The 20535-nt window shown below is 33.7% G+C and overlaps 3 protein-coding genes, 1 long non-coding RNA gene and 1 other non-coding gene across 6 annotated transcripts; 1 reads left to right on the forward strand and 4 right to left on the reverse strand.

Annotated features, from left to right (window-relative positions):
• Positions 1–5007: 5007 nt before the first annotated feature.
• Positions 5008–7059, forward strand: LOC104724303 (vesicle transport v-SNARE 11). Of its 2 annotated transcripts, none has more exons than XM_010442764.3 (6): positions 5008–5175; positions 5607–5731; positions 5986–6044; positions 6142–6330; positions 6434–6604; positions 6722–7059. In XM_010442764.3, the coding sequence occupies exons 2-6, from the start codon at positions 5638–5640 to the stop codon at positions 6872–6874; spliced, it is 666 nt and encodes a 221-aa protein (XP_010441066.1). In that variant the 5' UTR covers positions 5008–5175; positions 5607–5637; the 3' UTR covers positions 6875–7059. The 2 variants fall into 2 exon arrangements, with proteins under 2 accessions (XP_010441066.1, XP_010441067.1); XM_010442765.3 differs by having other exon boundaries at positions 5031–5192.
• A 112-nt stretch (positions 7060–7171) lies between these two features.
• Positions 7172–8790, reverse strand: LOC104724305 (uncharacterized). The gene is made up of 5 exons (XM_010442766.3): positions 8469–8790; positions 8302–8388; positions 7823–7972; positions 7546–7743; positions 7172–7455 (listed from the first exon to the last, which is right to left on the reverse strand). The coding sequence occupies exons 1-5, from the start codon at positions 8631–8633 to the stop codon at positions 7357–7359; spliced, it is 699 nt and encodes a 232-aa protein (XP_010441068.1). The 5' UTR covers positions 8634–8790; the 3' UTR covers positions 7172–7356.
• Positions 8791–9062: 272 nt separating this feature from the next.
• On the reverse strand, positions 9063–10774 carry LOC104724306 (uncharacterized). The gene is made up of 5 exons (XM_010442767.3): positions 10256–10774; positions 10078–10164; positions 9759–9908; positions 9460–9657; positions 9063–9387 (listed from the first exon to the last, which is right to left on the reverse strand). Exons 1-5 carry the CDS (start codon positions 10436–10438, stop codon positions 9289–9291), a joined length of 717 nt encoding a protein of 238 aa, XP_010441069.2. The 5' UTR covers positions 10439–10774; the 3' UTR covers positions 9063–9288.
• On the reverse strand, positions 9963–10034 carry TRNAP-AGG (transfer RNA proline (anticodon AGG)). The gene has a single exon. It is a non-coding gene; the product is annotated as a tRNA-Pro (tRNA).
• Positions 10775–14302: 3528 nt separating the features above from the next.
• On the reverse strand, positions 14303–15864 carry LOC147934557 (uncharacterized). Its single transcript, XR_015573003.1, has 2 exons — positions 14972–15864; positions 14303–14597 (listed from the first exon to the last, which is right to left on the reverse strand). It is a non-coding gene; the product is annotated as an uncharacterized LOC147934557 (long non-coding RNA).
• Positions 15865–20535: the final 4671 nt, after the last annotated feature.

A 20535-nucleotide genomic window follows, 5' to 3' on the forward strand; every position in this document is an offset into this window, starting at 1 on the left:
TCCTTTTATTAACATAGAATTGAAGTAAAGGGTTTACAGGAAATGGCAATCAAAGACCTAAGCGGAGTTAATACGAAAATTATTGCTCTTCTCTCTCTAATTGTCCCCTCCCCAAACGTTCTCAGCTCTGACAAAAACATCTGGTATTTATAGTGGGCTAGTAAACTAGGGTTCCTTCTATCTCCTCTGCGAAATGATGATTTTGCCCTTGCGGCCAGATGGGCCAGATCCATGACTTTAGGCCCTAAACTTCTTGAGAATCTTTTGTTTGGGCCTCCTAGAATGTTGGGAGCGAAGCCCATATCCAACAATGGTCCCCCCTAGTCCGATGAGCGATGGCTTGCTTGAGCTCGTCGGGTACAATTCTGTGTCTCTAGGTCTGCCTTGTTGAAGGAACAGAAGATTCTAAGAGCTCGAAGACCTTCTCGAAGGTTCCGGGATTAATAGTGCATTACGCACGTTTTCCTAGATGTGGTGGATTTTGAACGGAAGTTTTGAGGGTTCTATGCGTAGCTGTATCCATCGATCGGATCCTGTGGTGCCATGGTCACACGATATGGAGGTCTCGCCGTGATTATGGTCGTTGCGCGATGGCTTGTTGAATTGGAGACTTCTGAAACATTCAAGGCTTTGGCGCGATAGAGAGGTGGTGCACAGAGTCCGAAGGCGTGCCGATCTCGGCGCGATGGAGCATTGACGCGTGGAATCCAAAGGCATGCCGGTCTTGGCGCCTCGTCTCGTTGTCTGTTCTCGTAGGAGCCTTAGATTTGTTGAGCTTGTGACGAGTATTGGCGTTGAGCGGCTTGATACGAAGCGTGAAGCGACTTGATACGAGGCGTGGAGCTTGATACGAAGCGTCAAGCGACTTGATACGAGGCGAAGAACTGCTTGATATGAGGCGAAGAGCTGCTCGATACGAGGCGTAGAGCTGTTTGATACAGTGGCGCGTAAGAGGCTGGAGGTTTCGCACTTGTCGTGGAAGTCCACGATTTGAGTGGTTGTGGCGTGTGCGTTATCGTGGAGTGCATACAAAACGGAGCGATGATTTGGCTCGACGTGGCTAAGAGCATACGAGAAGTCATGGTGTTTAAGCGCGCATACGAAAATGGTTAGATGATTTTTGTGATAGCGCCTAGAAGTGAAGTCATGTCGTGAAGATGATCTCCGCAGTTGCGCCTAGATGCGGAGCCATGGTGTGAAGATGATCTCGAGCCCTTCCCGGAGTTTGCTATGAGAGGTGCTGACGAGACTGTTCGAGAGTGATGCGTCTTCGTATTGCTTTCCTTTTTTTTTGTATTGCGAACATCGTTGCTTTATGAAGGTCATTCGTACTTTTATTGAGGATTTTCGTGTAAAAGTTGATTATTGCCGATTTTTGTTATCTTAACTATGATGAAATTGCTTTTGATTTTTTTTTATGCTTTTGTTGTTGCGGGGCATATTTTGCAGTGCAGGACGTCTCCTGGCTTACCCTGGCAACAACAATTGAGATTTTTTGAGCCATTGCTGATAATGAAAGTATATATATAAATATATTTTGAGTGTTGAGAAAGATTTTTCTTTGTGAACTTGTGTTTAAAATGATCTCAAAGAGGGTTAATTTATACTAGTAGAGTGTGTGTGAGGTATAAATGAACCCTTGATTTTTAGTCTACAAAAAAACTACGTATGAAGTTTTTATTTATTTTAAACTTGGTTTTAGGTAATAGATTGATTTCTACTTTACTTATTTCCATTCACTCGAATCGTAATATTATGCAATTTTGGACCTCGTGATTAGAGCTCCTCTAATTGGGGGGACTCATCAAATTTCTTGGAAATAGGAAATTCGTATAGCATGATTTAAGCTTAATAATTGATATGGAAGAAATGATATCGTAAAACTATAAAGTCATTGTGGATATAATAGCTAAAACTTACCAAACCTAGTATCTTCTAGGAGGGTGGTAAGACCAACATTGAATTCAAAACTCTTTCTTTGATTCACGATATGGTTTTACTGAACTTTCCTTTCGAATAAAAGTTGTTTTTACATTCGCCTTTTATGAGCTAAGCAAAAAAAGCACTTGAGCCTTTCATATGGGCTAATCTCAAACATAAACCCAACAATAACATAAAGGAAGGATTGTAAATTTTGTAATAACCGTCGGTTATATTTGTATGAGATAATGGCAACAACAATTGAGATTTTTTGAGCCATTGCTGATAATGAAAATATATAAAATATGTTTTGAGTGTTTTAAGAATGATTTTTCTTTGTGAACTTGTGTTTACATTGATCTCAAAGAGGGTGAATTTATACTAGTAGAGTGTGAGGTATAACGAACCCTTGATTTTAGGAGTATTAATTTACATATCTACAAAAATTATGAATTTTTAGTTATTTTAAATAGTTTGTGTATAATATCTCAATAATTAAACTCGTTTTAGCTAATAGATTGATCTCTACTTTACTTATTTTCATTCTCTCGAATCATGAATCTATGCAATTTTGGATCTCGTGAATATTTTAGAGTGCCTAGCTTATCTAATTAATGGGGGACTCGTCAAATCCCCTTGCAAGCAAAATCGTATAGCCTGATTTAAGGTTAATAATTGATATGGAAGAAAAAATGTCCTAAAGTGCAATGATATGTCATTGTGCGTATACAGTATAGCTTAACTTACCAAACCTGGTGTTTTCTAGAAGGTGGTAACAGTAACACCAACGGTAAATTCAAAAATCTTCTTTTATTACGACTAGTTATTAGTCCACGCAATGCGTGGTTGCATCTATAATAGTTTTTATTATATTTCTGAATATTTATAAAAACAATATTTTGTTCTTTTTTCTATTAATAATAATAACATAATCAAATAATAGATTTTAAGATTGTATTCTAGTAAAATTGTATCAAACAAAATTATCAAAAAAAATTAGTAACTATGTTTAAAAATATTATGTGTAAATATTCTTCATTTCAAATTTTAAACAAATATAAATAGAAGCTATATATATATATATATATATATACAAATAAATATAGCTAACAAAAATATATAATAGTGGATAGGAGTTACATTTGAGTTAATGTAGAATTACACATGACATTAAATGTGAGTTAATTAGAAATAAATTTTTAATTTGTTTTGTTTTTTTTATAAAAGGAATATCAAGTGGCCCAATGAAATTTTAAACTTACACATGATTTGTTTTTTTTGTTGATATAAACTCATACGTAAAAATTCAGATTCTTATGTTGTAACTTGTAAGTGACAAACTAAATTAGTTTTCTTATATATATATATATGACAAACTCCAAAAATATAGAATTAAGCTTTTACAATGATATTTGAATTGATTTCTTAAACACATACAACAACAACAACAACAACAACAAACACACACACACAAAAAAAGGAAAGATTTGAGATATAGTTGAAGAGGATGAAAGAATGAAAGAATGAGAGATCAAACATCTAAAGTAAAGAATCAAGATGTTTTCTTTAGCTTGATTCCTTTATTATGTGATGATTATAATCAAAATATTATTATGGTCATCAAAATTTTAATATACATATTAGAATACATATGTATTTTAAATCAAAATAATATAAGAAAAGAAAGAAGAAAAGAAGAAGTACATAAAACAAAGAAACGTTAAAATTCAAAACATTATAAAATATATAGTAAACAAAAAATATAATCAAACTCTTAATTGGGATTTCAACCTATGCAAGAACATTATAAAAAATAAAGATAATATTTAGGGTTTGGGATATGGTCGAGGCGGATGTGAGAAATGTTATTTATAGAATAAAAAATGATGGAAGTTACATTTCTAAAATAATTAAATAAGAAAAGTTACAATTATAATTAATAGTGTGTTTAAATAAAAATGAATGGAGGAGAAAAAGTTAATTCACAATTTATGTAATTTCAGTTATAGTTTAGTAGTAAAGAATGAATTTAAAATATACATTAATATATATAATTAAATATGTTGTTTAATTAATATTAAATTTTAAATTTTTAAAAATTAAATTTAAATGGACCAATAAAGAGAGAGTGAAAGCTTACTTATATATATATAATTTGGTATAAGATTACAATTTTGTTTAACTTAATTATTAAAATATACTCGGTTGGTTTAAAAAGTATCATTAGCCTTTAGACTCTGTATCTAGATTTGGAACATATGAGTTTCATTTTTTTTTTTTTTTTTTTTTTAAATAGGAGTTTGTATTCTACGAATTCTAAGATAATTGTCTAATTTTCAGTGGAAATATATCAAGATTATTTTAAAAATAAATCAAAATCTAGGGTTTTTCTTCTGAGACAAACCTTCTTCTTTTTCTACTCGTCAGCCGAAAAATTAGGGTTTATTCCATCCTTCATATCCAGGCCTGTTCATATCTAACGATTAATTGGGCGATGAAAGCTCCAAGATTGGAGAGTGGAGAGGATCATATTCATATAGGATTCGTCACTTACCTGATTATTTGCATTTCCTATAGAATACTCTTGTTTATTCCGGCAAGACGACATGCCATCTTCTTAATTAAGCTTATTTGCCTTAAGTGATGCCAACACTTAATCTTGATGAATACTATTGTCCCACGCAACATTGGCTCCTCTAACACCCCTCTCCACCTCACACACGTTAAATATACTAACACCTGCACAGGGAATCTTTTTACACACTTTTATCAGCTATTAGTCCTGTTCTTGAAGATGTAGATCTCTTCATCGAAATAGTTTGCTACTACTGTCTGTCTTGACTTTACGATATCGGTCCCTTTCTTAATATGTGAGATTATCTATCTGTGAAGAGTCGTCATTCATGCATGCTTGGTAAAACGTGGTTTGAAATAAAATGATACTTCTTTGATCACTTAAAAATCGCAGTAACCAACAACTTAATACAAGTCAGAAGAGTAGAACCACCTTAATACAAGTGCCTTTTTTGGGCCTTTCACGTGGGCTACTCATCATACATAAGCCCAATAAACCCAACAACAACAGATAGGTGGTGGTGTACACAAGAAAAGTCTCTGTAGTTGTAGGAGATAATTACTCAACCGTCGACCATCCCTTTAGAATTTTTTCATATCAAATCAAATCATCCTCTGATCGTCGTCTTCCACAACTTCTCTTCACCGGAGCTTTTTCCCGATCGATTTACCGACTCCGACGTACCTCTCTTTCCCTCGTTCGTTTCTCATCTCTGAGTCTGCCTTATTTCTATTTTTGTTTTTCCCTAATGTCTCAGTCTGATTGCAATTTTGCTTTTTTTTTTTTAATTTTGTGCTTCAAATCGCTTCTTCTCCGGCTAAACTCTTTCGTTTCTTCTTCCGATCATCGGAAGCATCCGTGAATTTTACCTTTCCTAGCTTATTGTTTCCTGTATCGCGATCTAGTTAAGGAATACAGAAATAATGTGTTAGGGTTTTTGGATTTCTTAAGATATCACAATTGATCGATGTTAGTCTTGTCGATGGTTTTGGGATTTTAAATTTGTTCTCAATATCAAAATGCTTCACTCATTATTGTTCTAAGTTGATTACTGTGTTTGCTTCAGTTTTTGTTTGTTCATCTTAATTATTGTGTGTTGATGATTCTGCAGAGTTCTTAGTTGTAATTCCCATTTGGGAACAATGAGTGATGCCTTTGATGGATACGAGCGGCAGTATTGTGAGCTCTCGGCGAGTCTTTCTAAGAAATGTTCCTCAGCTATTGCACTTGATGGAGGTGATGATTAACAAATCTTGAATCCACTCTGAGATACTTTAGTTTGTGACTCTGTGATTCATGCATAGTATTGTGCTTTTTAGTTCCTTTATGCCTTTCTTTTGTTTTGTTGCTGATTTGAGAAGAGAGCTTGTGCTTTAGTTGTGATGACTGACCATTGTCATAGTTTTCGTTTATTGCCTTGATTAGTATGTGTTCTTGTTGTTTGCACAGACAGTTTCAGATGCATTGATAATGGTTTAATGGTTTTGCAGAACAGAAGAAGCAGAAGCTCGCTGAAATCAAATCTGGGCTGGATAATGCGGAAGTATTGGTATGTGGTTGGTGTAACGTGAAGTTATTGTTGGAAGCTTTGGTATTATGTGTTCATTTTTCATTTTGATGATGTTTTGTCCTTTTTTCTTCACCAGATTAGGAAAATGGATCTTGAGGCAAGGAGCCTTCCACCAAATCTTAAGTCCAGCCTCCTTGTCAAATTAAGAGAATTCAAGTCTGATCTGAACAATTTCAAAACCGAAGTAAAGAGAATCACAACTGGAACCTTGAATGCTGCTGCCCGAGATGAGTTACTGGAAGCTGGTATGGCTGACACAAAAACGGTAAGTATAGGAACTAGTCGCTCTGTTTCAATTTAGTGGCATCTCAATCTTTGCTAGTAAAACAACTTTTGATTTATGGTTATTGATATGTCGTTGAGGTCAGGCTTCGGCTGATCAAAGATCAAGATTGATGATGTCAACTGAGCGTTTGGGCCGAACCACTGACAGAGTCAAAGACAGTCGTAGAACAATGATGGAGACTGAAGATATCGGTGTTTCAATCCTCCAAGACTTGCACAGTCAGAGACAATCTCTCTTACGTGCCCACGACACGGTATTTTTCTTTCTGCAACACTTTTGCTTGCTCTAAACATGGGAATCTAGGGATATCTTTCTTTACCTGCTACGTGATTTGGTATTGTGTTAATCAAATTTACAACTCTACTGACAGCTTCATGGAGTAGATGATAACATTGGAAAGAGCAAGAAGATCTTGACAGGCATGACAAGGAGGATGAACAAGAACAAATGGACCATTGGAGGCATTATCATAGCTTTGATTGCCGCCATTATCCTCATCTTGTACTTCAAACTCACCAAGTAAGCCTATGTAACCAAATCAAAGAACAACTGTTGTGTTTGTTTGTGAATCTTTTTATTTGTCCTCTTTCTTCTTTATGTGTGAAAAATTGTCTTTGCCACACCTTTGTATTCCTAAATTTGACTATACATACGCTAAAGCAAGTAAAGCTTCGAGGCCCAGTGTCTCGTTTTTTTTTTGTCAACAAACACTCCATTAAATTAAATTAAATTAAGTTACAAGGTTTTGGTATTCCCTTCTAGGGGAAGCATGATACAACCAAACTAACTTACATAGCAGGAAAGAGAACCACACAGTATATTGCCCAAGTGTCGCGTTTATTGTGTATATTGTTCATATCGAATCCAGAACTATACATTGTTGAACAATGAGAGTAAAATCTTCAATTATTTCCAACAATCGAGGTCCTACATCTTGCATCCATTGTTCATACATTGGAATCTAGGACTATACATGGTTAAACAATGATACTAATAATACTATCACTAGTTGTGTCTTTTCCTTTCATATTTGAATTTGCTATAATCAGCGACCAAGCTCTCAATAACCTTATGCTTCATGTTCTCCACCAAACCGGTCAAAATCTGTAAAGGCCGAATCAAAAACATAGATGATGATAAACCCTGTACATAGCATTTTGAGTTTGTAAACGCACAAAAGAAACAGTCTCTTACCGCGTTGGCCATGGTTCTCCTGACATCTTCTGGTACCAGTGCGAGAACGGAAGGAAGAACGAAACTAATGCTCGTTTCTAGTCGACCTTTGAGCCTTGTGTGCCTTCCACGTCGGTCTGGGTACAATGCTCCTTTGACTCCGAGAGTGAAATTAGTTGGTTCCATTCCTCGGTCTAGCCCTTTGAGCTCCCATGTCGTCTGAAAATCAGAGTTCAAAGGCTAAATAAAAATAATAATCTGACTAGTACTGAACTTGTGATTCATGTGGTGGTATTACCATGTTGAGCTCAAGAACTTTGGTTGTGTCTAGAGGTATGCCCGATGGGTAATCCTGACCGTTCGATTTGCATCTTATTCGCATGACCACCACTGGCCAAGCAGTAAGGAAGAAAAATTTTATCGGCAACATTTGTATTCTCCATTCTTCCTGCACATTGAAGTAAGTAGTATAAACATATAGTAAACAAACATGATTAAGAAAACTAACAATTATGGGACATTCCAATAATTGAATGGGGGACCTCTTTGCCTCTTAGCAAAATTATTTTCTACCACTATATTCATCTAACATGCTAACGATTATCAAAATTTCGAAGTCCAAGGTTGAATTGGTCGAATAACTCAAAAAAAAAAGTTTGACAAAACTTACAAAAATCAATTATTATAGTAAGGTAGAATAAACACTTTTAGACCCATGCCTTGTAGTAAAAGTAAGTAAAGGAGTCTTGAGGATCCCCGGTAGAAATTGAATAGTACCTCGTTAAGCCTATGGTTTTTGGGTTTATCCGGAAACATTGCTTCAAAAACCCTCGATTTGTCCTCCAAATACTCATCGAACGACGCCTGGAAAATTCCGCAAGAGATTCGATATAATACACTCATGTGTATAAATGTATACCATATTTATAGAATGAGAAAGAGACCTGAGGAGACTCGTTGAGAGCGATATCGGTAGATATTTTAGATGAATACTTGGCAGGTTTTATATGTGACAACTGACACTTCACTCCCCACCGTTTTGATCTCACCTGCCGGCAACTTCCGAGCATCGCCGGCCACGAATACACCACGGCAGAGCTTACCGCCATTTCACTAAGATTGTATCTTTGATATTTCCCACATCTCTTTTATCTCTAATCTATCTATCTATACTAAAAAGATTGCGTCTTGGTTTATCTCTATACGTTGAGACTTTTTTGTTAAAGATTTGAGAATGAGACAGAGAGATTAAAACCGTCACGGTAGAGTTTTGTAATATTGGTTCTTTTCGGTCTTTTACATCCACGTGCCGTGACTACAAGACGTTACATGTCATCACCGTCTTGGAATCTGTATTGCTTACTCATTCTTTCACGCATTCGTGGTCGTAGATGAGACTGACACGACACCATTCAAAGTTGGAAAAGAAAATTGTAGATAAGTTAGTTAGAAGCTTCGCTCTAAGACAGAGGTTTTGATAAAACTATACTGAACCTGATATTGTCTGGTTTAACCAATTGGTGTTGTAACTGTGTCAATAAAACCAAAGCTCCATTCACGTTTTTATTTCTTTAAGGGGTAGACAAAATGAATCAAACCAAAACTGTACAGTGAATGCAATGTGTATGGATACTTAACTAGGCTATATGCCTATATGGTAAGCAATTAATTCTTATGCTTCTCACTGATATATAGCCCGATCGTTTGAAAACTATACATGGTCGAACTCGAACGTTAACAATTAACTCGGGCTCATTCGATCAATTACTTCTGTAATTTTCTTTCATTCTTGAATTTGCTATAATCAGCAAGCAAGCTCCCATTAACCTTATGCTTCATGTTCTCCACTAAACCGGTCAAAACCTGTCAAAAACAAAGATCATCATCATGTACTTTACTTGAAATTCAAAAGAGTTTAATGTAACAATTTCTAACCGCATTGGCCAAGTTTCTCCGAACATCTTCAGGTACCAATTCGAGAACAGGAGGTAGTACAAAGCTTATATTCATCTCTAGCTGACCTCTGAGCCTTGTGTGTTTTCCTCTTCGGTCAGGATACAATGCTCCTTTGACTTCCAAACTGAAATCAGACGGTTCCATTACTCGGTCAAGCCCTTGAAGCTTCCATCTCATCTGTAAAAAAAAAAACCATAATTCAAAAATGTAAAATTTACAAAGCGGAGCAAATCACAGATACTACAAGTTTTGAAGCTAAAGACAAAAAGAGAAATTACCATGTTGAGCTCAAGAACTTTGGATATATCTAAAGGTACGTTTGGCGGATAATCTTGACCGTTGGATTTGCATCTTAACCTCATATCCACCACAGGCCACACAGTGAGGAAGAGGAAGTTTATTGGTAACATCTGAATCCTCCATTCGTCCTACACACAAATTCGAAATAAATAAAAAAGACAAGAAAAAAAAACAAAAATAGGGGGGCATTCCGAGAATTGAACTCGGGACATCTCGCACCCTAAGCGAGAATCATACCACTAGACCAAATGCCCATTTTTGTTAACCTCTATTTAACTTTAAAATATTTATACGTACCTCGTTAAGTCTTTGGCTTCTTGCTTTATCTGGAAACATTGCTTCGAACACTCTCGATTTATTTTCCAAATACTCATCAAACAAAGCCTGAAACATTCCACAAAATGTCAAAAATCTCAATCAAACCTAAGGAGAAGAGAAGAGACAATAAAAAAAAAAAACGTTGTTAAAGAGAGACCTGAGGAGACTCGTGGAGAGGAATATCTGTGGAGAGTCTCGATGAATACGTGGCGGGTTTTACGGATGACATTTGGCACTTCACCCTCGACCTTATAACTGATCTCACATCCGTCGTCACCGTCATCGGCCGGTGGTAACTTCTGAACATACCCGACGATATAACCGCAGAGTACGCCGTCATTTCTTCAAAATCAGATCTTTGAACTCTTCCACATCTCTCTCCTTCTCAAACTCTTCTCTATAATCTCCGACTAAGGATTCTTGCTTTCTCAAGATTTTGTGAAAACTCTATAAGAAAAACGAGAGAGAGAGTAAAGTTTTGTTTAACGAGAGAGAGATTTGGAAGATGATGATGATAAGAGAAATCAGACTTTTCGGCTTCTATGTCCACGTGGCATATCACTAGCTTAACCACGTCATCATGATTTGGAACCTGTAGGGTCTTCTTTGCTTTACTAAAGCATTGCTGGATGAAAATAATGACACGAAAAGTTGAAATTTAAAAAGATCTCACTATAAAAAACTGTGTGTGAATGAAACACAAGTTTTTAAGAGCATCTCGATGGGTAAAATATTTTGGGCACCTCCAATGGTCATCCTAGAGAAGCTTTTTTTTTTTTTTTAAAAACAAAATAAAGAAATAATAGTGTTTTAGATGTTTGAACAGTAGAAATAATGTCTAGACAAAAAAATTTTACATCCTCAAATCATGGGATCTCTTAAACTATGAAACAATCCGATCCGTTTTTTCTTTTATAACCTAATATCTAGTGATTTTATACTCACTAGCAATCTACCCCCAAGCATCAACAACAACGGATAACAAATAATAAATCCAATAACCAATAACCATTAATATTACAACATCATCTCTGTAACTTCCGTAGCAAGTTAATGAAGATCCGATCACAGTTAATTGATATGATTGCTCTTGTGATACGATACGATTGTGATCGTATAGTGCATTGATTGTAATTATATTTTACACAATCTCATTGTGTTATATGAACACCATGTAAAGCGTCATTGAATAACAGACAGAAAATTACTTTCTATTGTTTACGATTCTTCAATTAAAGAAATAACATCATATCATTCCAACAACAATCCAGAACATAAAACCAATCATAAACCAGCATTCCTAACATCCATTCTAGACCACTAAGTTCCACTCTAGCATCCTAACAAGACACAAAGCAAATAACCGAGCCTCTAGAACATCCTCTTCTTCATCGTCTTGATCCCACGATCACAAATTGCTTTTACCTACGCCACAACACAAAAGAGAGGCGTAAGCATTACCAGAAATACTTAGTGAGGTAATCCTTCCATCTATTGGGCTATACACACAAACAATAAGATCTCTCATGCCACAAACAACAACAATAAAACAAACCAGGAACATGCACAAAGCAACACGACATAAATCGGTCACTGGAGAAGGGTGTCGACCGACACCAGGTGGTGTCGACAGTCACTGGTCATCTGGTGTCAACCGACACCTGCTCGACACTCCCGAAACCCTAACGGGGTCAACCGACACCTCCACATGGTGTCGACCGACGCTCGCCAAGTCCCCAAGTCATCCTCGCATTGGTGTCGACCGACACCGATGCCGAACAACGATTTCCTACGAACAGAACCTCTGAATCTTGCCTCCAAGCTTCTCATTTTTGTCCCACACGATCCTAAGAATGAGTCCAAGCCTCAGGAGCTACGAAAAATTCACACACAACCAAAAGAAACAACCAAACAACACACAAAATCACAGAAACAGAGATCTTAGCTTAGAAAAGCCATGGTCATGCATTCACCTTAGCCAAAACAATGAGATCTCACCAACAAATGACGAAACCACACTACCACAAGCTTCTCACCACGTTCCTAACCTTGGATTCACACCCTCCAGAAGAAAACTCACCTTACATAGACAGAGAATCCACCAAAACCTGAACTTTCACAAAAACTTTGTTCTCTCTTCTTTCTCTCTTAGATGTGAAGAAACGGTTAACAGAAGTGAAAGTTGACAAGTTTTCCTTATAAACTCGAGTTTAGGGCTTCCCTAAACCAGTCACGCAAATTGGAGAATTAAAATCGAACCGATTTGACTAAACGCGAATGGTGTCGACCGACACCACTATCAGTGTCGATCGACACCCCTACCAGAAATTCAATTTCTGGTTCACAGATGTTATAAACTTTCATCTTAATTTATTTTTAAGACATTTTTATCAGTATGACAGATAATTATGGCCTTAGTGGGTTTCTCAAAATATATATATTTTTAATTATTTTAATGTAAAATTATTATTTATTTAAATGATAAATAAAAAATAAAAATCTAAGCAGTTAATGTAGCGGAAACAATTTCTCAAAGTTTTTCATTTTTTCTCATAATTTTTACTATTACTTTTTAAATTCGTAAAAATCTACATGAGAAATCTTCAATGTTCACAGTCTAAAACCACTTCCAATTGTATGTTTTAAGGGGAGATTTTAGCTAAAACTAGTATTAAAAACAAACCAAAACTGTAAAATTGTGAAGCATCTGTTATTAAACAAGAATTTATAGAATCCTTAAAAACTTTTGGACATGGCAGTGTTTGGTTGGTTGATGAATTTTTCATACTAAAAAAAAAATTTCCCTGCGTATTCTCCGTCTTCTTTTTCCTCTCTTCTCTTTTCGATGGTGAAATCAAAAGAGAAACATTATCTCTTGATTTGATAGGAGAAATGAGTCGTAAATTGTGTTTCTTAGTGTTCGATCAACTGTTATAATCATCTCCACCAACACTGGTCACCATCCGCAACTTTGGTTTACCAAATCATAGAGTTTGGCTCAAAGATGAATCAGTCGCAACTTCGGTTTACAAATCTATTTAATTTTTTTGTGTAGATCGTAATTAATTAGGAGAAAAAAATCTCTTAATGAACTTCTCTTTAAATGATGTAAAATTTATAATAAAAATATTGTTAAAAATTTCATGGAAAATTTTACTATTGGAAATGCTCTAAAACTCGTAGTTATGTCTTAAATCATCACTAATATTTTGTATATGATCTATTCTTGAAGAGGATCATCATTTCATGTGTGCTTTACAAAATTCTTGAAGTTTTAATCACCAGGATTATGATAATAATTTCAATTGCAAGTCAAACAAAATTTCCACTGCAAGACCATAAAAAAAAACCCATAGTTTTAGAAAAAAAGATTAAAAAAAAAAAAAAATCAAGAGTCCTCAAACGCTCCCTCAACTCCAATCATTAAAAAAAACCAACAACATATATATAGAAGCTTGATTCAGGAACAACAAGTGGATGATGTCACAAAGTTGTTTTATTTATATAACATCTTCTTTGAATCATCAAATTGAAATTAACCGCTCGACAAGTCGAACATACATGCCGCACAAGGAGCGTAAACACAACATTAAGCCACTCTGTCTTACCCCAAATCTCATCTCTGTGGCGCTCTAACGCAATCTTAGGACACCATATTTTCTGTTCTTTGTCATTGTGCCCCTGACACCACATAACTACAAGTTTCCCAGTCAACTATTGCAGTCAAGTACCCCACATAACCCCTGATACATTGCTTACGCAATTCTTCTAAACCCTTGCATATCTCTTCACTAACTCTCATAATCATACAACTCTAAATATCCCTAATTTTCATTTATAAATCTAAACCGATATATAACTTTCTTTAATTTTAAAATATAAACTAAACCAATATTTAAATTTCTTTAAATAAAAGTATACAGAGTTTATTTCCTTAATTTGTTTTTCTTTTTAATTTATTTTGTAAATAAAATATTAGATAGAACATTCTGATTGGTTAAGAGGAAAGTGAGTGAATAGAAAGGTTCACCCTTAGGGATGAAGGGTGTCAAGTTGGATAAACCAACCCAAACCAACCTATAACCATAGAGATTTAGTATTTAATGGACAATCAATCAACTCAACTCATTAAGCAAATGGTTTGGATCAACCCACAACTCATTTAGCTTAATGGGTTAAATGAGTTGATCCATTTTATATCATAGTCAGAAATTTAAACCTTGTGTAATTTTATAAAGTCATCAAAGCTTGTGTAATTTTATACATAAATTGTTTATGATAAACATGATATATGACTCCAATTATTCAAATTTTGAAAACCAGAAATTTTAAACAATAATAATCCAGAAAACCCAATGTGTCTTTAGAATTCTTCTAATCTCCCAATCCATTTCATCATTTTAAACCACCAACTTCCTTAATCTTCTTCTAAGCTGTCTTCCTTAATCTTTTTAATGCAAAAAGAACCAAGCTTCACTTCACCTGCTGCTACTTTCAAGCTGTGATAATTTCACGACACAAACAGCAAAGTTCCAATTTGTATCAGTAATTACAAATTCAGTCTTTAGAGAATCTAACAGAAGTTCTGCAACAGTTCTGCAACACACAATTCATAACCCTTAAACTCCTAACCGAAACAAACCCAGTTCACATAATCTCATCAGACACCAAATTGATCTAATGAAATCGATCAAACCCAAACATCTTAAGATCCATACTCATCATAACCCTTAATTACCATCTGACAAAAGAAACAAATCAATCAACGACTTGAATAAATGGTTCAGCAACCAAACAAACCAAAAGACGACCTGGACTTAAAACATATTTTTTTAGTCACAAGGAGAGAGAGAGAACAAAATCAATCAACGACCTGGACTTGGAATTAGCCAATTATGTCGTGTAGAATCATAAGAGCATGAGGTCGGTTAATCAAATCACAGCTAGAACAACAACACCAAGCTGAAACTCCGACAACTACAAAAAAACACCAAGCTGAAATTCAGTCTTTAGAGAATCTAAAGAGACACAAGCAGAAGAGAGAAGAAAGAGTGTGTTTCTGCCTTTCTGGCTCACACTCGCTAGAAGTTCTGCAACAGTTCTGCAACACACAATTCAGACTGATACCAATATTCAGAATCAGAATTCAGCAATATCTTAAGATCCATACTCAATTACTCATCAAAACCCATTACTCAAAAGTCTTAACTCAACAACACCTTAAGATACACATAATCACCAAAACCAATACTCAAAAATCTCAATCACACAATCTCAATCACACAACCTAACCGAAACAAATCCATATACCAAACACTTTGAAGAAAAGGAAGATTATCATCAAACCTATCACTATGAGAATCTCACTGAGAAGCTACCTTCCAATCTTCCATTACATAATCTTGCTAAGAGAAGCTAACTTTCATTAAACGAAAAGAGAGATAACTGAGAGATCATAAGCCGAAGATGTGTATAAAAGTATTCAATAATGTGTCATATATCTATACCTATTCTATTAACTATCTTGAACCATGGTAAAATCAATCTCACGCAAACAGCCAAACACACACACACACACGCAAATAGAGGTGAATGCTGAAGCAGGGGAAGAGGAAGAAGAAGAAGATGATGAAGAAGAAGGAAGCGAAGAAGAAAGTGAAGAGAGTGAAAACCAATAAGTTACTAGAGAACCATTCCTAAAGTAGAAGAGCAGCAAATAGAGGTGAATGCTTAATTGAGTCTCGCCATTGTATCGTAATTCAACTCAAGTCTAAAACAAAAGAGAGATTCTAAATTATAGAAGAATGCAAAACCTGGAAACGGAGTTGGTGCAGGAATGTAAGAGACTATACAGACCAAATACAAAACATTAAAACACATCATTCAAATTCAAACAACACAACAATCCCAAACCTAGAGCTGTCAAATGGTCCGTCCATCGACCAATGGGCGTGTCCGCTTGGACAGTTTTTTATATGGGCGGAAGATGTCTTGACCAAATGGACAATGGTCCAAAAAGTGTCTATCTATCTTAACATTTTTGGAATACATTTTTGTACCTACTTTTTTTGCAATGGGTCGGGTTTTTTAATAAAGTGTTAAACCAATTACAGAAATCGGATCTTTCTATTTTGTGCCACTATTTTTTGCAACGGGTCGGGTTTAAAAAAAATATTAATCGATTACGGAAATCAGATCTTGCAATAATATATGTGCGAGATTCATCCTTAAATCTATCACTAATTAAATAGAGATATTCAGATATGGCTAATATCCCCAATAACACTACTTACATAGAAATTCCAACATTCCTATAATATAGGAACTAATTAAATACAGTAACATTGTTAGGCAACATTTAATCTACTTAACATTTTTACTTTTAGAGTATAAATTTGTGTTATCCTCTCTTTTTTGTCGGGTCGGTTTAAAATCAAAAATTAATATCCGATTTTATTAATCGGATTCTCATTAATTATCTATACAAACTCTAATTGGACCAGGTCAAATTAACCTCTAATGACCCGTGAATATTGATGTCGAGTATTCTCCCTATATTTCCTCCACTTGATTATGAGTTTCCTTTTCAATATTTTTAACTCCGATTTTGCTGCAAAAAAGTAAAACATCATTTAATTATTTTCGGTAATTATAGAAACAAAACTATCTCAATTCCATATAAGATTTATACTAATTGCCAAAAACTAAATTCTAAACTAATTGATTTAGCAGTTTCCTTTTCAAATTTTGTTCCCTCCGATATTCTACAATCATACAAAATCACATTCACTAATATACCATAACAGAAACAATAATATCTTATAAAATATTTAATAATTTATAAATATGGTAGAACCTTAATTCTATACTTGCATATTCCATAAACTCCTAACAAAAATATACTCAGGCCTACTTGCTCACCAAGCTTATCTCTAAGCACTCACACAAAACCCTACTCTCTCATTGACACTATAAATAGTTATGACACATAACACCAAAATTAATAAAAAGTGATAAACTTATACACAAAGCTTATTGTCATGCGTCTATTGAAACTATGATAACTCGATCTGCATCAAAAGTCCTAGATGATTCATTTGACCAATGTCTAAGTGTGCAAAATTTTGTGTATATAATGATTTGAGTGTTGTGTTTATTATATATAATATGTACTCATTTAACTTTGTTTATAGCTACAGCAGATTCATTCAAGATCTAGAAAATGACATATGCTTAAAGAAGCTTGATTTAACTTACAAGCTGATATGGTTATTGGATTTAAATTTCTATTTTAATATATATCTTTGTGTTTGAACCATATAAGCTTCTTTTTAATGGCTATCATTTAGTCAATTTTTATATAATTATTTTCCATATGTATATATATATATATATATATATCTTTGATGGAAAAAGAAATGTATATATCATATATTTTGCAGTTGCTAATTCATTTTTTGATTTTAGATTTTATTTTTGGGGTAGATTTTAGTTCTTGAATATTACTAATTTGTTTACCTTTTGGTTTTTATCAATAACTCTCTTTTTTTTAACGTTTTTTTATTTTTTTTATTTATTTCAATTCTTCCTTTAGTCTATATATGTACCACATGTTAAATTAATAACCTGTAAAATCTTATAAAATTATTTATAAATAAACAAATTCTCTTGTGAATTAAATTATAGAATTAAAACCTAATATATTATCTATTAACTAATTTCATAGATTATAGAATTGTCATATTAGTTTCGATTTTATGAACTAGCATATACTCCACATTTGTATGTGGACTACATAGTGTTATACATAGTAACATGGTCTGTTTACTTTTATAACATCTAATTTTAATTTACCAAACTCTAAATGAAAACAATTCAATTTTATATACATCAAACAAAGAAAATTAATTTTACTTCTCACAAATCTCTATATTATTTTATATAAGAAACACAATTTTGCATTGTACTACGAGTCAAAACCTAGATAACATCGTAACATCATCTATATTAAAAATCAAGAAACTTAAATCATTTTATAAATAATCATAAAATTATATCAAACATTTTACATTAATAATTATGTATAAAAAGTATTCTAAAAAATTGACCCGTGGTGTACCAAAGAAATATTTACCTTTTATAAAAATATCAATCAATTTTTATCAAAATTATGATACAAAAAATATTCCAACAATTTCATAATTATATAACTTATAAAAAAACACATGACATGATTATATGAAGGGACAAATTTGAAATGATATTAATAAAAATAAAAATATCATTATAACCCAATACTACAACAAGAGTTAAATTCTCAATTTAATATTTTGTTAACAACACTAATATTAGATATATAAAAAACACGACATGGAGTTATATGAAGGAACAAATTTGATAAAATATTAATAAAAATAAAACATATCAGTATAACTCAATACTATATAATATGGGTTAAATTTAATATTTTGTTAACATCACTAATATTAGATATATCAATTCGTATTAGTTTAATTAAGAGTGTAAAACAAAAATTGTTTAGTGGTATAACGTAACATATATATTTATATAATATTGTAAAATATATATTTCAGTTCAAAGAAACTCAATATAATTATAATACAAAATCATAAAATTTATACGTAAAAGTAAAATGCAAAAACTATCCCGTGGTGTACCACGGGGTAAATCCTAGTGCCCATTAAGACCATTTCCAATTGGTCATGACCATGGATAACCCATTTTTATTTCTGTTGGCTTTCACTTATAAAATCTGAATTTTATTTTTGTTATTATTCACTTATAAAATCTGAGTTTTATTTTTTTTATAAAATTTAAATTTTATTTTGTTGTTTTTTTAGAAAATCTGAATTTTATTTTTGTTGTTATTCACTTATAAAATATGGGTTTTATTTCTTTTATAAAATTTGAATTTTATTTTGTTGTTTCTTTTATAAAATCTGATTTTTTTGTTGTTTCTCTTATAAAATCATGAATTTGGTGGAAAAATTATAAAATTACATTTTTCACCAAAACCAAAATTAGAGAATCCACGGCAAAATATTGTAGCAAAATCAACAAAACAACAATACAAAGTCAACAACACAAAACATTAAAATCCAAAAAAACAATACATGACCTAATTTAATGGCAAAGTCAACAATACAAAACCAAACTTAGATAGCGACAATAGTTCCTTCCTCCTCCACAAACTTGAACTCATCACCTACAATATTCAAAACAAACTCAGAACTCATCACCATATAAATTCATCAACTACAAATACCATTTAAAAGTAGTATTCTTACCAATTTCTTGAAATCCCCTAAACCAATTTCTTGCACAGATCAAAGCTTGGACATTTGTTGGTAAGAGACAACTCCTATACTTATTGAGAACACGGCTACCAATGCTAAAGGATGATTCCGATGCAACCGTTGTGATTGGAATACTTAAGACATTGCATGCCATTGATGCTAACTCTTTAAACCGACTTGCATTGTCTTTCCAATAAGCAATCAGATTCATACTCCTAAATGAAACGATATCTAACATTGATTCATCCAAATATGTGTCTAAAGGGGATTTTCCGCTACCACCACTCTTCTGAGAAATGTATGAATAATACCCCTCAGACAATACACACATAAACACTAGTTAAATCACAAGGTTGTCACTTTAATATCCAACAAACAAGTGAAAGAGACTTAAAGCAATCAGAATAAAGTAGAGAATATACTTACATCATATCCAAAAGGAACTCTCTTTTGTGAAACTTGTGAAGTGGTTGCAGTAGTGTCGCTTGTGTTTTTCTGGTAAGCTTTAAAAAATTTCTCCATTTTGCTGCGAACATGAGCTAAGTTTGACTTGCTGGTTGAAGGATCTAAAGTATTGTAACAATATTCCAGAAATGGAAATTTCAATCTTGGATCAAGAACCGCAGCAATTGCAAGTATGTCACTAAATTCTTCTCAATATTTGTCAAATTTCTCTTTCATATCTTCCACCATTTGCACAATAACTTGATCACTAGAATCTTCATGATCTCTCAGCCAACAATTAATCACCCATACTTGCATAAAATACAAGTTTTCTGTTGGATAAGATGAACCAGAAATCATCTTTGTAAGCTCACCAAACGGTTGCAAAAGCTCACATATCAATTCTGCTCTCTCCCATTCCAAATCAGATGACAAACACTTGTAACTCCTATCAACTTCTGCTAGGTTGTATAAGACATCCTTAACCTTAATGGCTCTAGAGAGCATCAAGTGAGTGGAGTTCCAGCGGGTAGAGACATCTGAAATCAGACTTGCTTCAACTTGAATCCCAACTGTTTCCATACAGTTTTAAAACAAGCTTTCCCTAGTTTCAGATCCATTGACATACTTAACACTATCTCTGATTTTATCCAAAGCTCCTTTATTCACATCCAAA

Source organism: Camelina sativa, chromosome 11 (genome assembly GCF_030686135.1).
Source record: "Camelina sativa cultivar CO46 ecotype springtype chromosome 11, ASM3068613v1".
In the NCBI taxonomy this organism is placed as follows: Eukaryota; Viridiplantae; Streptophyta; class Magnoliopsida; order Brassicales; family Brassicaceae; genus Camelina; species Camelina sativa.

Bases quoted from the DNA above. Each gene is read 5' to 3' on its own strand.
- LOC104724303 (XM_010442764.3), top strand. From the start codon at position 5,638: ATGAGTGATGCCTTTGATGGATACGAGCGGCAGTATTGTGAGCTCTCG. The intron at 5,732-5,985 runs GTGATGATTAAC...ATGGTTTTGCAG, and splicing joins AGCTATTGCACTTGATGGAG to AACAGAAGAAGCAGAAGCTC. The intron at 6,331-6,433 runs GTAAGTATAGGA...CGTTGAGGTCAG, and splicing joins GTATGGCTGACACAAAAACG to GCTTCGGCTGATCAAAGATC.
- LOC104724305 (XM_010442766.3), bottom strand. From the start codon at position 8,633: ATGGCGGTAAGCTCTGCCGTGGTGTATTCGTGGCCGGCGATGCTCGGA. The intron at 7,973-8,301 runs GTACTATTCAAT...TTCAATGTGCAG, and splicing joins AAAACCATAGGCTTAACGAG to GAAGAATGGAGAATACAAAT. The intron at 7,456-7,545 runs GTAAGAGACTGT...CGGCCTTTACAG, and splicing joins GGAGAACCATGGCCAACGCG to ATTTTGACCGGTTTGGTGGA.
- LOC104724306 (XM_010442767.3), bottom strand. From the start codon at position 10,438: ATGACGGCGTACTCTGCGGTTATATCGTCGGGTATGTTCAGAAGTTAC. The intron at 9,658-9,758 runs GTAATTTCTCTT...TTTTTTTTACAG, and splicing joins AAGTTCTTGAGCTCAACATG to ATGAGATGGAAGCTTCAAGG. The intron at 9,388-9,459 runs GTTAGAAATTGT...TGTTTTTGACAG, and splicing joins GGAGAAACTTGGCCAATGCG to GTTTTGACCGGTTTAGTGGA.